At 42.9% G+C, this 17539-nt stretch overlaps 1 protein-coding gene across 3 annotated transcripts in view; it reads right to left on the reverse strand.

Moving 5' to 3' along the window:
- The window catches only part of C1H3orf70 (chromosome 1 C3orf70 homolog), a 62792-nt gene extending 60583 nt beyond the window's left edge, over positions 1–2209 (reverse strand). For all 3 annotated transcript variants that reach the window (XR_012073242.1, XM_015236640.2, XM_015236639.3), the window contains exon 1: positions 1777–2209. Coding sequence is in view for 2 of the 3 variants with exons in the window: in XM_015236640.2 (XP_015092126.1) it covers positions 1777–1972 (196 nt within the window). In the remaining variant the exon portion in view is untranslated. The remainder of the gene's footprint in view (positions 1–1776) is intronic.
- Between the last annotated feature and the right edge of the window lie 15330 nt (positions 2210–17539).

Raw genomic sequence — 17539 nt, forward strand, 5'->3', positions numbered from 1 at the left:
AGGAGCCTGAATACCATAAAAGGAAAGGCAGAAGGAAATACAGATTTATAAATAGAACAAAACAATGTCTTGAGAAAAAAATGATGGCTACTTTCATTCAGTCATTCAATGAACATAAATTTCAAACCTACTTCAAGCCAGACATTGTGACAGTGCCTGAGAATACAGGAAGAAGATAATCTATGCCTGTGAGAAATTCAACCGTATATGTGAAGAGTTAAAACTGCCATGATCTAAAAAAGGATTAGATCGTTCTATATGATTTCATAAGGTAGAAATAGGACCAGTGGAAAGAAGTTCTAAAGTCACTGATTTCAGCTCCATATAAGGAAGAGCATTTCAAGAGTCAAAGCTGTCTAATGAAGGAAGAAGCTGCCTGAGAAGACTGCAAAGTTCCCATCAGTAATGGTGTACTTAGAGAGGAGACTGCTGAAATAAGACAGACACTGAACTGGATCATCATTCCTCACCTTCTATGCTACAATTCTTTCTATACTTCCCCAGGCAATGGACTCTCACCAAATTCACCCTACTTGTGTATTTCAGTATCACAGGTTTCCCATAGTTGTTCCTTCTAACTTTGTACTCTGTCCCCTACTGAAGCAATGCCATATAATCGGGAATGGATTTGAAAGCAATACGAATAATGAGATATAGGAAGAAACTGATCCATCAGCACACAGAATGCAAAAAATCAATACTGTCCGATGCGCCTTGTATTTGTAAAGAAAAGGTAAGAAGTCTCTATTCCTGAAGTCATAAATTCAATTTAAAATATCCTATTATGCTCAATTAATGTAAATAAGGATCTGTTAAGCACTGCATGTCTTGTTGGGAGCCATTTTTTGTAACCAACAAGGAAAAAATAATTTTAATTTAAGATCACTTTGAGAATTTGTGTCCTAAATAAGCATTCCAAAACCCTCTATTATAAGGTTATGTGGAAACTAAGTTTAGGATATATTTCTAAAAAGAAAGAATTCATCAGATACAGGAGGCCAAATACCATTAACTAGCCAAATCGTGAAATTCTAATTAAATGGCTAAAGTTATATCCATTTTTTAAAAATCACAGGCAGGATAAACATAGAGAAAAGGTCTAGACTATTTAGTTCCATAAATTGGTTTAAAATTATTTAAGCTTACCTTCTTTCATTTTATTTTGTAATTTTAAAAGTCTCATACATTGGTTCTATATGCTGCAGCTGGGTATTTAAGGAGTTCACCCTTCCAAACTGTTAAAATTAACTTCTTGGAAGGAGTCCCTCACACTTTAGCGCTTTCTCAATCTGGATACAAGAAATGGGCTACAATTCGATTTCCAAGGGCTCTTTCTTTTAAAAAGCAGCCCAGAAAGACAAAGTGAGAAAGAAAGAGGCTTAGCTTTTAACCACCAGCCCGGAAAAAAGGGCTTCCCCTCGGTTGTCGTCAACTCTGACGGCTGTCTACCATTTCCCAACACACTGCCTGGTCGTTTCGGTTGAAAAAGAAAAAAGATAGATTCCAGTTTTCCTGGGACGGTAGATCCCCTTTTGTAGAAGTGGCTAAAGCTAGGCTCCCCACGGATTTCAGCTCGTTGCCAAGGCAGCGCCAACCCGTCGTCTGGCGCGAGGGCAGTTCCCGCCGCTCGGAGCCCAGGGCAGCCCCGGCCTGCGGCAGAGAATCCCCGGCCCAGCCTGGAGCCCCCCAGGCCGCAGAGTCCCGGCCTCGACCCCGGAGAGCCCCGCGGACGCCCCGGGACCGTAGCGGAAGGTAGGGAGACGCGGCTCGACTTACAGTGACACCATCCTAGGTGACAGCACCAGTGCAGCTTGAAGCACTTGCCATGGCTGTGCGTGGCACAGATGGAGAGCCCGTCGCACGGCTGGAAGTCGGGTCTCCGAGCGGCGCAACTCCGCGCCAGGGCCTGAGCCTCGTCCACTTTCTCGCTCTTCCAACCGCGCTCGGGCGCCGGCGCCGCGGCCGCACTCATTTCCTCTCCCTCCGCGGAGCCGAAACCGGGAGCTCGGGACAAGCGGCGTCTGGGCGGGCAGGAAGCCGAGCTGGCTGCGGACGCGGGAGGGCGCGGCGCGGGACGGGAGTCACGCCAGCGCGTGGCGGTGGCGGTGGCGGCGGGAGCGTGGCGGTCCCAAGATCGACGAGGAGCCGCCCCGGGCGCTGCGACCGGAGGCTGGGCTTGCCACCGCCTCCCTCCCTCCGCCGCGGCGCGCGCCGCTCCCCCACGCGCACACGCACGCGCACACGCGCGCACCGGCCCGAGCAGACGCCACGCGTCCCTCCGCCGGCCCCGCCTCCTCACACGCGCCCGGCGGAGAAACGCGGTCGTGGGTGTCCTCGCCCTCACTCAGTCGGTCCCCGGAGACTGACCCCGATAGACGGAGGGCCCTTATGAACACACATCCGCCTCGGCGGCTCGGTTTTCACGTGCACGCCAGCTTACACGCACACTTCCCACACACAGTCCCCTCCAACACACATGTCCACACGAGGGCTGTGCACACTGAGGAAACGCCCGCCTGGACGCCCAGTGGGCTGGTCCCTGCGCATCTGCGAGTGAGATTTTTCTCACATGCACAGTCTCTCTCCACACACGGCCCACATGGCCCTCATACGCGCCCCCCAGAGTGTCTGGCCACACAGGCCCCGGGGCGCGCAAACGTGCACACACGCGTGTCCTCCTGGGGCTGCCTCCAGCTCCCAGCGCAGCCCCTGGGGCGCACATCCCAGCTCGGCTCAAGGCAGCCAGATCTGCGTGGCCCTGCGGTTACCACCACCAGCGGTCTCTGTCTCGCCTGGGCTGCAGCCCCGCCTTGCTGAGGGGGGAGGGGGGGCGTAGGGGAAGGTAGAAAGTAACCCAGCTGGGTGCTGTGGGGGGGGGGTGTGTATGTGAAATATTCGTGTGATGCACGGGAATGGTATGTGAAATGTGTGTGTGTAGTTTGCTGTGTATGTGATGTGTGAGTGTGTATACTTGTTATGTGGAGTAGGTGTGGTGGGTATGTGTTTACAGTTGAATATACTGTTAAGTATGCACACGGTACATGTGTGATATGTGTGATGCGTTTGTGGACTATGTGATCTGAGGTGTGTGTTTACGTGTATGTGGTATGGATGCATGTGAACAATGTGGAGTGAGTGGTGTGTTTATGTGTGGCCGGGTATATGTGCTGTGTGTGGTATGTGTATCTGAGTTTGTGTGTGTATCCACGTGTACGTGGGGTGTGGTGGGCATGGTTGTTATATAGCATGTGTGTATGTGTGTGGCAGTGTGGTACATGTGACTGGCATGCCAAGAGTGTGTGCATGGTATATATGGGTGGAGTTGGGTGTGTGTGGTACATGTGGGTGTGGACACACAAACAGGACTCTTGTTTTCCGTGGAGTCCTTGTGTGCCTTTGTGTGTTAATGCCTGCCCTGGCCAACATGTGTGCCCTGGTGGTGGCTGCAGCTCTCCTACCCAATCAGCTTGCCTTCTTCCCTCCTGGGGACAAGTTACTCCAAATAGATTTTCCTTGCCAGGCTCAGCTGCTGAGAACCCACCGCAGGCAGGGTTCAGTGAAGAGAAAACAAACCATTTGTTCCCAGGGAGCCTGGCTGGGAATTAGTGTTTCCCTGCAACAAGGCCAGAACCCAGCCTTGAACACAGAAAAGGAGGGGACCTCCTCTTACTATTTGCCAAACGTTTTTCAGAGCGGAGGAAAATGCCTGCAATTGTCAAGGTTCAGGGAACAACAACAAAGCCTTTCAGCACAAATGCTGTGGGGGAACATGTTTATACCCTGGTCCACTTTCTCCGTTACTTTACTCCTTTCCTGCCTTGCAATGACAAGGAGACTCATCATGGTTTTCAAATAACCAAATTCATCTCCAAGCTCTGAAAATCCTTGCTACCATAAGCAATCATCCCTTTTATTTAAACTTGGCTTAAGAAGGGAAATGTAACTTGCATATATATGACTCTAGTGAAGTCTTCATTTATAAGAAGTTGAAGAGACTCAATTTGGTGGCAAAGGTATTTTCAAGAAAGGTCTGAATTGAAGTCTCAAGATATGGTCCCCCTCCCATAACCTAACATTGAAACAGTTAAAAACATGAAGCATCATGTCTTCAGCTTCAGCCCAGGCATACTGCTCCCCCCTCAAAAAAGTCCTAAGGAAGTACATCCCTGGCTCATAAAATTTATCCATCCCTGTTGTTAATTTCACAGCCTGACCCACCTCAGAATAACATGAATAAAAGGAAGAGAAAACTTAAAGAAATCCATAATCCATTATTGCTGTAGCAAGCCAAACCAGAATTTTTCAAACAAAAGAGGATTCCCAGCTCTCCTACCCTATTTTCCTCCTTCTCCAACCCATAAACTCACTCCAATACTGTCTGTGTTATATAAGGTCTTCTGATACAGAATTCTTTCAGTATTTTAGTAACTGATATTTGAACAGAATCCTTCCACTGGTTTTTACTCTAGGGGTTATAAAATTCTACTATATATGAAACCATGTCATGTTATAAGATTCTACTATATATGAAACCATGCCATCTTAACTAGTGAAAAATGAGCACGAGAAATAACATGATACAGGAGGAAAGGTAAATTACCCAAATACCCTCTTTATGTTAGCCATATGATTTGAAGCTGAGAAGACTTTACATTTTCTATAACATAAAACTCATTCCATTCCCTTGCCCTAAAGATGTTATTAACCACTATTGTCTGTAATGGAAGCAGGAGGTATATGTGCTGTGACCTCTCAAACCATATACACACAGCCTTCAGGATGTGTTGTTGGGATGCAAGTTTTAAAAGGTTTATTATGGAAAATGAAACATATACAAAAGTAGAGAGACTAGTATAATGAACCCGCATGTATCCACCACCTGGTTTCAACAATTAGTAACTTGGAAAAATCTTGTTTCATTCATAGCTCTGCCCACTCATGACACTTACCCTGCTACTGGATTATTTTGAAATGGATTCCCAGGCATCATATAATTTCATCCATAAATATTTTAACAACTATCTCTAAATGAACTTAAAAAAAAACCCATAATCCACAATACTATTATCACATATCATGGTACAATATGACCATAAATATGAACTTGTTCTATAGTTGCTGACCACCTGTCCAGCTCCCCTTTAAGAATGCCATTCCCAGTGTCTGCAATTTTCCTCTTTCCCACCTCCTTCTCTTTTGCCTACCTCTTCGGTTTATCTGCTATTTTCTCCAGTTTTCTCTGACCAACCCAAACTAAGTTATATACACACTTCCTTCATATCACTTAATTTTAAACAATTAAAGAAGGAATTATTGAACTCATCCCCAACCTCCCCTGCTACAAAGCGCAGGCTCCTTGAGGGCAGGAACATGGTCTCTGTCTTGTTCACCATATTGTTCCCAACATGTAACACAGAGAATAAATCACTGTTGAAGTAGTGAAAGTTACTCCATCTCAGACTCCCAAAGGCTGGAAAAAGTCCATTTGTGATAAGCTGTTTATAAATATGTGTGAATAATTCCTATAATTACTTTTCCTGTAACCACACCCCTGAATATTCCCCTTCCACACAGACTCTGAGGTTAGTTATGTGTATTAGTTATCTACTGCTATATAACAAATCACTCCCAAATTAACACAGCAGTTTCTGTGGGTCAGGACCCCAGGCATGACTTAGCCAGGACCCCTCCTTCAAAGTGTCTCATGTGGCTGCCATAATGGTATGGGCCAGAGCTGCATTTGCACCTGAAGTTTCAACTGAGGAAAGGTCTGCTTCCAAGCTTACTCACTGACTGTTGGCAGAATTCGTTTCCTTAAAGAACTGTTGGGCTGAGGGTCTCAGTTCCTCACTGGTTGCTCGTTGGAGGGTACCCTTAGTTCCTTGCCACCGGGGTCTCTCCATAGGGCAGCTTGCTTCACCAGAACAAGCAAGTAAAAAGTCTTTCATAACCTAATCTCAGAAGTGATAGCCCATCATTCTTACCGTATTCTATTCATGAGAAGTAAGTCACTAGGTCCAGCCCTCACAGAACAGGAGGAGATTACACATAGACATGAATATCAGGAGGCGGGAATCACTGGGAGCTAGTTCAGAAGCTGCGTAGCATGTCATGTGATTTGCTTTAGCCAATAGGAGAATAGCAAACATGACACAGCAAAGATTTCCCCAAAAACGTGCTCACTGGGACTTGCCTTTTCTTTCTGTGCTTGGAACTGTGAGATCAACAATTGTACAAGCCTGAGCCAGCCTGCTAGAGGATGAAATGCCTTACTGGGGAGAATGGAGGTGCCCCCAGTAGACAATCCCCCACCGATGGTCTGCTAACCACTAGAACTATGAGTGACGCTATACTAGATCCTCCTAGTCCCACCAGCTGATCTCAGAAGCATGAGAAAGTCTGGTCAAGCTCTGCTGAGCCAGTCCTGACCCGAACAGCCACAAGGACACACTACAGAATCAGGAGCTACATAAAATAGCTGTTTTAAGCTGCTAAATTCTGGGTAGTTTCTTATAGAGTGAAAACTAACTGATACACCCACAACTCTCATGGTGTAGGCAAAGTAATTGAGGATTCAAAAGGCTAAATGACTCGCTTAGTGTCACAGTGCAGCAGGCACACTGAGAAAAGTTCTCTAGGACCGGACGTCAGAACGATGCAGATGGTTCAAGCCTCAGCTCTGCCGTTTTCTGGCAGGAGGCCTGCACAAATCCCTTAAGCTTCCTGGGCTTCAGTTTCTTAATCAGTAAAACAAAAAGAAGGTTTTTTCAGAACCTCTCTTACCACTCAAAAGTATGACTTGTCCACTTGGTTTTAGACCGAGCTAGTGTTACAATCCTTTTGGTTCAGATATCATTTGTGAAGAGTCAGTTATTCCCTTCCCATTCAATTGCTCATATTTGTCTAATACTAATATAAGTGTTGTCTATGCACACCAACTATTCTGAATACTTTGATAGATCGAATCATTATAAATCAGTTGCTTTTTGGTTGCCTGATTGAACCAAGCAACTAATTCCACTGTGGTTATAAATAACCTGCTAGCAATTGGTCAATTTGTCATATTAAAGCAATTAGAATGATGAAGTGGATGGAGAAGCTTCCAAATGAGATGCAACTAAATTAGAAGTCTCCTGTGCGGAGGGAGGATGCCTCTTTAGCATTGCTACTCTCATGATTCAGACCCTCATCATCCCTTTTGGTATAAAAGGAATAGCAGCTTTGGAATCAGAATGAAATCAAAGCTCAGCTTCACTACTATCTAGCTGAGTGATCTTGGACAAGTGATTTAGCCTAGTCTCTTAAATGAGGATTATAATTTCTACCTCATATACCTGCAATAAACACTAAATATGACAACATGTGAAGAGACTAGCACTGTATCTGGCACATTGCAGGTCCTCAATAAATATTAGTCTTCCTCTTCCCAGAACCTCCAAATGCCCTCCATGTTTACAGACTCTAATCATTACTATGCTGAGAAGAGGTCTCTCTAAAACATAAATCTGATGAGAACATACCTGGCCTTAAAAAGCGGCAGAGGCCGCTTCTCACTGCCTACTGAAAACAATTCAAACCTTTGTAGGCTACACAAAGCCTTCCCCACCTGTTCTCCAGCTACCTTGCCCCAGGCCTCCAAATCTTTACCTTCCTTGGTTTTTCGTTTTGTTTCTGGACATGTAATACGCTTCCTGCCTGCGTCTGTGCCTTCCCCCATTCTGTTCCTTTTGCCTTGAATTGCTGCCCCCCTTTATACATGAAGAATTTCACCTTTCCTTCACATTCCAGCTCGAATGCTACTGGAAGTCTTTTCTTAGTTCACTCCCTCCTCCACACTCAAGGACGTGCTGTGCCTCCCACTTGGTATCTCACATCGCGAGGCAGGTACTGTGTATTTCCAGTGCTTGGCATTGTAGGTACTAGAAGATACTCAAATATTTTTGAGTGGACACATTAACAGCTTTATGACTCCAAAGTCATAAATAGTATAGAAAGGCAAAACATCTGTTTTATTAAAGCCTAAGCCCCCGGAACTAGGAGATTCCTATGAAGCCTTTGAAATTAAAAGAAGCCTGGCTTAACAAACTGGCTTGTAATCTTACCGAATGTCTTACCTCTATAGGAGTGACCCAGGCTGCAACAACTCTAGACTCTAAGAAGTATTTTAGATGTTGTAAGAATAGAGAAATATCCGTAGCCCTTCCCTAACCTCCTGGTATTGCACCATGAAGGACAGCTTTTCTGCAAAATATCCCACTGTACCACCATGAAAGGCAAAACAGGAAAACAGACAGGCCCTTGAAACCGAGCAGGACCCTATGGGGCCTTCCTGCATACAAGCCCCTCTGTGTCCCATGCTTCAGGTTTGGCCTTCCCCAAGTTCCAAAAAGCAGACTCAAGCAGTTAACAATTAGAAGAGAGTCACAGGACACCTAGTTCATCCTGAAGGGATAAAGATAACAATCTGATGCATTTTTTTTTACTTATTCTGCAGAAACTAAGACCCCCACCAGGTGGAGGATGGTGATTACATGCTGACCACAAGCACGTAGACCCCAGAACTTGTTGGAAGGCTGATGATTTCAGATTCCTAAACATCACCCCGCTACCTCACCACCAACTGATCAGAAAAATGTCCAGCAGTTGATCACGTACCCTGTGACCCTCACCTCTCACGTTATCTTTAAAAACCCTCCCCTAAGAGCCATCCGGGAGTTTGGGTCTCTTGAGCACTAGCTGTCCATTCTCCTTGCTTGGCACCCTGCAGCGAACACTGGGCTTTCCTTTACCACAACCCAGTGTCAGTAGATTGGCTTTGCTGGGTGTTGAGCTGAGTTTGGTTTGGTAACACCTCAAGCTAGTCCAAAACTGCATTTCCTGTAGTATTTCTAAAGTAGTGGATGTTTGTGGATCATCTTGATATGATTTTCAAAATTCATTCTATCCCTTAGCTGTTGTTTGAAGAGACGCAGCAAGTTTTGTTCCAATTTGTTTTATCCACTAGAGAAATATTTTCATCTATGAAAAAATTTTTGTGGACAAATAGACCTCCAGAGTAGCTTTTGAATATGAAAGGGGAGGGCAAAAAGGCCTGTGATGAATGTGCCGAGCCACCTGACCCCTGTGGGCATCAGGATACACCCTCAGTGTTCGAGCCCAATAACCACTGGATTTTCCTGTGTAATGTGATGTGACACTAATAGAAGTAGGATCTGGGTCAATTTTGTGCTCCAGACAACACAACCCTTCTTTACGCTCTGATGGTTCACCCTTACTTCTGGAAGCAGTGGACCTATCATAATTTTGAAACAAGAACACTTTGGCTTCTGCTAATGGTAGGATAATACACACATTCTGCCATTTCCATTTAAAGAAAAAAAAACCTTTTTCTTGATGATTGGCAATTAAAATAATTCGTCTTTAATTAGCTCATTTCAGTAAGCAGCAAAAGGCTAAAACGACAGTGACGAGCTATCTGGAATACAATGACTGACTCATGGATTATAAATGAGGCAGCCGAGGTACCACACACCACACGTGAAGATGCTGAGCTGTGGTCAGCTCTCCATCCACGCCCAGGACACCAAGCATTAAGGCAGTGCCCAGCAGACAGTGCTAGGCTCATTAATCCACTCCACAAATAGCTGTTGAGTATCTTCTGTGTGCCAGGCTGTGGGCTGGATGCTGGAGATGTTTAGAGAGGAGATATAAACCAAGAATAAAAGTACAAAAGGTAATTGCTTTGATTAAGGAATTTAAACAAAGCACAATAGAAAAATGAGGGAGAAACCGATAAATCTGCCTGGAACCATCAAAAAATATTTCACAGAAAGGATAAGCTGGTGATGCAGTCAAGCTGAGGTGGGGTATTATGGGAAAGCAAACAGCACACATGCAGGCAGGAAAGGCAAAGGATCATTCTGTAAGCCTGTCTCTCTTGAAAGTAATATGGGCCTGACAGCAGTCAGACGAGGGATGAAACTGGTAGGCAGGGACCAAGTTTCATGAAAAGCCCTGCAAAGTTTAGGTTGAATCCTCCAAACCAGTAGTTTTTGAATACCTTTCAGCTAGAAGCACTTTGTTTAATGGAAATCCTTATCAGAAAGCACAAATGAAACACATTTTTAAGTCCCGCTGCTCCCATTGAAGCTGATGCATGTTGATGGGGAATGCTGGGACCTCATTTGTTTGTAACCACTGCCGCAACAGAATGAAACCACTGCTTCAGAAGAGAAGTTGTGGTGGGCAACTTCTAACGTGGTGCCCAATGATCACCACCTCCTGGTATTCACACTCTGCATAATTTCCTCCCTTGAGTGTGGACTGGACTTAACAGCTCCAAAAGTAATGATGGTCTCACTTCCAATTTTGAGTTACAAGGACTGTGGCTTCTGTTGTCACAATATCTCTCTTTCTCTTTCTGTCAGACATCTCCTTCTGAGGAAAGCCAACTGCCATGTTATGAGAGGCCCTAAGGAAAAGCCCACATGGGAAGGAACTAACATCTCTGGCCAACAGCCAGTAAAGCCCTGAGGCCTCCAGCTACCACATGAGTGAGCCTGAAAGTAAATTCTCCCAATTGAATCCTGAGATGAAACTGTAGTTCTAGCCAACACCTTGACTGCAGATGTGAGAGACCCTGAGCCAGCTGAGCTGCACCCAGATTCCTGACCCACAGAAACTGTGAGATAATACATTTTTGTTGTTTTAAGCCTTTAAACTGTAGGGGCCATTTGTTATGCAGCAGAAGATAATACAAGAACCAATGAGAAATTCTGAGCCCAGAATGACAGGATCAAATGTGCACTTTAAATGTTAATTCTGGAATGACCCAGAAGGAGAAATTGAGCTGGACAAGACCAGAGATAAGACAATTTCCAGCCCAGGAGGGAGAGAGGAGACCACCATCTGAGCAGTTATATGCAGCTGAAGGAAAAGAAAGGGAAGTCATGTGATGTAAAGGCCACGTAAACTGCTCCCTTTAGCAGGAACTATGGGTGGATAGTTTCCCACAAAAGGAATTGTGAGGATGGAGGCACCGTGACTGACGTGGCTGGTATAGTGCACATGTGAGTGTGTGTCCCACAGACACTGGGAGGCTGGGGTGCCAGGACAGATCAGAAATATGATATTGTTATTTCAGAAGTCGGTATGAGAATAATATTCAGCCATAAAAAAGAAGGAAATCCTGCCATTTGCAACAACTTGGATGGAACTTGAGGACATTATGCTAAGTAAAAGAAATCACATAGAGAAAGACAAATACCTCATGATCTCACTTATATTGAAATCTAAAACAAAAACACCATTCCCCAACTCACAGGTATAACAGGTTGGTAACTGCCAGAGGCAAGGGCCGGGGGTAGGGTGTAGAAGAAATTGGCAAAGGGAGTCAAAAGATACAAACTTTTAGTTGTAAGATTAAAAAGTCATGAGATGTCATGTTCAGCATAGTGACTATAATTAATAATACTGAATTGCATATTTGAAAGTTGCTAAGAGAGAGAATCTTAAAAGTTCTCATCAGAAGAAAGAAACATGTAACTATGTTTAGTCATGGACGTTAGCTAGACTTACTGTGGTGATCATTTCACGACATGTACATAGAGCAAATCATAATGTTGTATAGTGAAACTAACATAACTTTACATGTCAATTATGTCTCAAAAAAGTCAGAATGAAACTAGTTGCAGGAAGATGACATGTGACTTTGCAACACTGGAGTCTTCCTCTAGGAGCTCCTCTTTTCCCTCCATCCCCAATGGATCAAGTACAAAGAATCATCAATGCAGTTAGTTCTAAACATTATATCTATGGTGGTTTCCTTTATGTTCTTTATATAGCTGCTTAGGAAATAAATCATTTCTCCATCCCACCAGAGGACAGGATGATGCTTGCTTGCTTTCTCTGCCACTCATTGCTACTTGGCCTGGGTGTATACGTGTGTGGTATCTGGGGCACCACTGTTACTCCAGTCCTGAGCAGAGCTAGTTCATCTAGGCTGAAATAAGGATAAGACCGAGGCTGCTTCTCCTCACTGGCAGCTGGCTTTCCCCAGGGAACTGCAATCCTCTGTTTCCTGGAGACAGAGCCAAGCCCCAGTGGCAGCTGCTGTGATTTCCAGGAAGTGCTAGCTGGGGACTCCACCGTCCTCGCATCACCCATGGGTTCCCATCCAAATGCACATGTTCCTGTTTGGAAGCTGAAGGTGTAAATAGCTTCGAAAGTGATTCAGAGGAGAGATTTGTGGATTCATAGATTGTCAGGATTGGTTAAGTAAAACTTGCCTTTTATTACTCAGGCAAATGGAATCATGGAAAAGTGATGAGGTAACTTGCCCAAGGTCATCAAACTACTCATTCCACAACCTATCCTTGTGGAGAAGGAAATAGAAACCACACATCACGATTCTCAAACTGCTGCTCTTTCTTCTACCATTGAGGTGTGAAGAGGAATTGGCTTCTGCTTTTATGCAATTTACATTTTGATTACTCCCTTTCACTCTCTACCCACGGTTGGTTATTAGGGCAATGTTCTGATACCGCACTGTTACAGGCAAGGAGCCAGCAATGCCAAGCCCTGCCCTGCCAGCCACTGCTCTCTCCCCTTCCTACCAGGCTCCAAAGAAGCTAAGCACAATAAATAACCATAGACTATGAAATAAAAGACCACGGTATTAGGAGGGCCTAGGTGGCCAGACGCCGACGTAGAGCTCTCTGGTGAAAAAGCGGGACCTCCTTCCTCTTGGGATATCCCTGCCCTCTGACCATAGGCAAAGAGGAAGCAGTCTAAGAAAGAGGGGAACTATATGGCCAGGTTTGTGCAACAGGCCTTGACTTATTTGCTCCCCCAGATGCATATTAGGATGAAAGCAGAAGAGTGAAGAGACTGGCTAGGCCTGATCCATCTAGAAGTGAGGCAGGAAAAGAGGAGTGCGTGGGTTCACACCCTTTAGTGAATGTAGCCTGTTTTCATCACCTGGTGCTGTATAACAAGTCACTCCGAGACACAGTGACTTACAGCAAGAATCAGTGGTTATGCCTTGTGGTTTCTCTGGGTCAGGAAAAACTCAGGGCACAGCAAGGATGGCCTCTCTCTGCTCCATGATTTCTGGAATCTCCACAGAAGACTTAAAGGATGAGGACTGGATCTGTCTGAAGGAGCTTTCAATCCCATGTCTGGTGGCTGGTAGTCATCCCAAACACTCACACATGGCCTCTCCGTGTGGCCAGCCAAGTGGAAGTCCTATGAACCTTTATGACTCAGCCTCAGAGGTCATGCAGCCTCACTTCTGTTACATTCAATTAGCTGGGGCACTTACAAAGGTCCACCTGGGTTCAGAGGGAGAGGACAGACCCCACCTCATGATGACACATGTCAACATCACTTTATAAAACAGCATGAGAGATGAGAGAGTTTTGGAAAATACAGTCTTCCACACAGCCCAATCTATATCTTGGGCTCTGACCATTCCTATTAGCAACTTCTTCCCTGTTGAGTGGGGAGCTAGGAAGAAGGTGATCTGAGATAAGTGTGGCTAGGAAGAGGACCTACAATTTTATTTCTCAAACAACCACCACCCTTTCCCTACAGATATTAACTTAGAGACTCCTTTCCATTCTCTTTGCCACTTCCTTACCTTGGCCCATAAGAAAAATTCAAATCAACTGTCTGGTTCTGACTTCTAAATAGGACTAGGTTGATGGGTAAGAGGGCACAGATATGGATACTGAGGGAGGATCCTGGCCCCATCAATCCCCTTCCAAACAAAACAAAATGAACCCTAACACTTGATTGAACTGACCTGAGAAATCCACCTGAAAGCTGATTTGTCCTAGAACTATACTGAATGTCAAATTCAAATACAGTAGTTGTTGTATCTTTAATCGTGTATACCTTAGTGGAAATTCAGCTGGGTTTGAACCAGGGTAAGAGAGGGATAGAGAGGGAGCTGAGAAGCTGGCAAGGATAAAGTAGAGAAGGAAGGAAAAGCAGAAAGAGCAGAGCTATAATTACCTGGCACTTTGCTGTGTTACCCTTGACCAAGCTCTAATTTTTTTCTCCTCTTTTTTTTTTAATTGAAGTATAGTTGATTTACAATGTTGTGTTAGTTTCTAGTGTACAATATAGTGGTTCAGTTATACATATATGTATTCTTCTTCAGATTCTTTTCCATTATAGGTTATGACAAGCCATTGAATATAGTTCCTTGTACTATACAGTATAACCTTGTTTGTCTGTTTTGTACAAGCTCCAGTTCTTGAAAGCAGTTGAAATGGTTTTCCAGCTGTAAATCCACACTATCGGCTTGGGAATCACAGATCCTCCCCAATCCCTCACCCAGACACCAACCCTGGAGGCCAGGCTTCTTTTCTATCCTACCCATCACCAGAAATGCCTCTTCTCTGTGAGGACTCCTACAGATGGAACTAGATAATTCAAAGTTTCTAATTAAAAATAATAGCACTGACAACTAACACACTAACATTTATTAACAGCTTACTATGTGCCACATGCAATGTTAAGTGCTCACACTATCTTGTATAATCTTTACAAAAATCATCTACAGGGTGGATCCTAATAACCGCCCCCACTTTACAGATGAGGAAGCTGGAGGCATAGAGTGGTTCAGTAACTTATTCAAGGCAGCACAGCTGATAAGGCCCAAAACTGAGATTTGAAACCAGGCAGCCTCACTCTGGAGCCCGTGCTCTTAACCACTGCATTATTATATAGGGAAACCTCATACAAACCAGTTATTGGGGGAAAGATCATTCTGAGTATCTTTATTAATATGTAAATTAAAAGATAAACATAATGAACTAAAACTCTACCTAAAATATTTAGTGAGAGAAAAAAGTAGCAAGTCAAGAGTAGAAAAAAAGTGATTCAAGAACATACGTAAGTAAAGGGAAAAAAGCAAGCTAGTATATTAAAAAAAACAGTAAAGAGCATTTTTAAATAAATGAGTATTGTCTCAATGAAAACAAGAAAAAAATACAAACCAGCAAGACTAGAAATAATAACATAATGCATAACCAAATGGGTACTTGCTTACAAAAATATGAAGTGCCATGACAGTTCAAATAACTGAAAAAGGAATACAAGCAGTTACTCCACAAAGATGCCTAATCCTGATGGGTGTGTGACAATTTTCCAAGCTTTCAAGGAACAAAATACAATCCCTATGTTACATAAACTTTAAGTGGATGTGTTTGTGTGTGTATTGTATCTTACCTAACTTATTTTATGAAGTATGATTGATTTCAAAATCTGAATAGGAATATGAAATCAAATTATAGGCCAATCTCATTAATGAACATAAATATTAAGATTTTGTGTTAGCAAAAGAAAATACTTTACATGTGGCAGTCACTATGCTTAATTCTAGAAACACAAATCTGGTACGAAGAAGTAAAAATAATATAGAACATCATATTAACAGGAAAATGGAAATATATGTATGTTTCAATGTTTTGGGGTATAATTCTCATCTCTTCCTGATAGAAACTCTTAAAATCAGTGTTGGTAATTTAGGGCTGCTTTTTACCATGTGGAATTTAGTTCAGTAATTTATCAGAAAGGCAGATTCCTACTCTGAATTGTTTAAACTCATCTCTCTTACATGAGAATATAACCTTGACTCCTGGGGAGGGAATGTGGAAGAAGGGGGCTGGTAACAAGAAAAATATCAGCATCTCAGGGCAGGGACCCTCATAACTACTGACTGTGGCACTAGGGATCTAAGGTCCAAGGAGAGACGAATTAAAGAGACTCGTGTGTGTGAAACTCTTGAGCGATGCCCAGGAAAAAAAGTAGGAACAATCATTTCTAGGTGTTCTGATGATGTACTTTTTTTTTTTTTTGGCTTATTTTGATTTGAGCGTCTTCCAAATTATTTTTATCCTCAGCCCTTCTAAACAGGAAATGAAGACAACATTAGCTTTGTGGAATTTCCAGTCTAAACACAATGGAGTGCGTATTGAAAACAGAGTTGCTTTTATTCTTAAAGAAGAAATTCACATTGGTTTCTCAAATCAGGATCTATTTTTCCAGAAATGTTGTCAATAACTATTCAAGAAGAGAGAAAATATTGTATATAAATATTAGTAAGGAAGAAACAAAAGTATCTATTTTACAGATGGCATGATTACAGACCTTAATTTCTAAGGAAATTAAGAATTTAATTCCTGGAGGTAATGAGCTTAGTTGCAGGACTGACTCTAAAACATTTGTATGTACGTCTTTAGATACAATATATATGCTATATTGTATTTATGCTTATTGTGTTATATATCAGTATATGTATTGATATGTAACAAGGAAATACAATAAAAAAGAATTCTATTGTGGCTACTGCAACAAAAAACATATTAAATACAAGGGAATTGATCGAACTTGTGGCAAGACTGATTCAGAGAAATCATAGAGAGAGCTGTTAATAAACTGAATGCTGTACTTGCTCCTGATTAGGAAAGTAAATATAATAGTATTTCCAAGGTTAATATGTAGATTTATCAATTAAAGCCTCAGCAGGTTGAAGTCCCTAATAAATGAAGAGAGCAATTCCTCTGATACAATAACAAGAACACCAATGAATTTTTTTTAAAAAGGAATGATTACTGACCCACCCTACTGTATATTTTACTTTACTAAGTTTTAAAACATATTATAAAGTGGTAATTACAAAAGCAATGGAGCACTAAGTTAAAAACATAATAAGCTTGTTGAACCAGAAAAAGTAGAAATGTAACAGATTAATTCAAACTCTAAGAGTTTAAGGTGTAACAAATCAGAACTAGGACAGTGACAAAAGGAATCACTGATAAATACTACTGTGAGAATTAGATATTGGTATAAAAAACTATTTACTTACACATACAGTAATTAAGAACAAAACTGGAATCAGATCATCTTTGGTGAGTCTCTTAAAATTCCTAGGTCTCCTCCTTCTTGGTAAGAAGGGACTCATAATACCTATCTTGAGGGTACTTTTGAGGAGTAACTTAGATAACGCACGTAAAGCACTTTAGCATAGTGCCAGAGTGTAGTAAACAGGGTCACCATGAGTCAGAGCATTAAATATAAACTAGAACAAACAAACTGGTTAAATGACCTAGAAATACAAACAGAAAGACATGTTTATCCCAGTGATGGAGAAGAAACACATTTCTGACCATGGAACTATGAAAGACATTATTAAAGACAAAAATGGATGTATGAAAACTTAAAAAACGAAACTTTCAAGCAAAATGTATTATTGAGAATAACACATATTATTGAACTCCTAAGTGAAGTAGCTTTGGAAAGAGGATTGCCAGGCCAGAGATGGGGCGGACTGAATTTCAGGATGGCCTGAAGTCTCAGTCTGTGTTTGTCAAAAAGCCCTACCAGGATGTGCCCAGGGCCTTTCACATGAGCTCAAAAGAACTCAAACTCAGCAAAGGTGGTCTCCTTCCCAGTTCTATCACCCACTTTGGCTAGGTTTGTCCAGAGCCCTGTAGTCCCTCCTCCTCCAGCTTGGGGTCCAGAGAAGCCT

The sequence above is a fragment of the Vicugna pacos genome, chromosome 1, assembly GCF_048564905.1.
Source record: "Vicugna pacos chromosome 1, VicPac4, whole genome shotgun sequence".
NCBI classification, from domain to species: Eukaryota; Metazoa; Chordata; class Mammalia; order Artiodactyla; family Camelidae; genus Vicugna; species Vicugna pacos.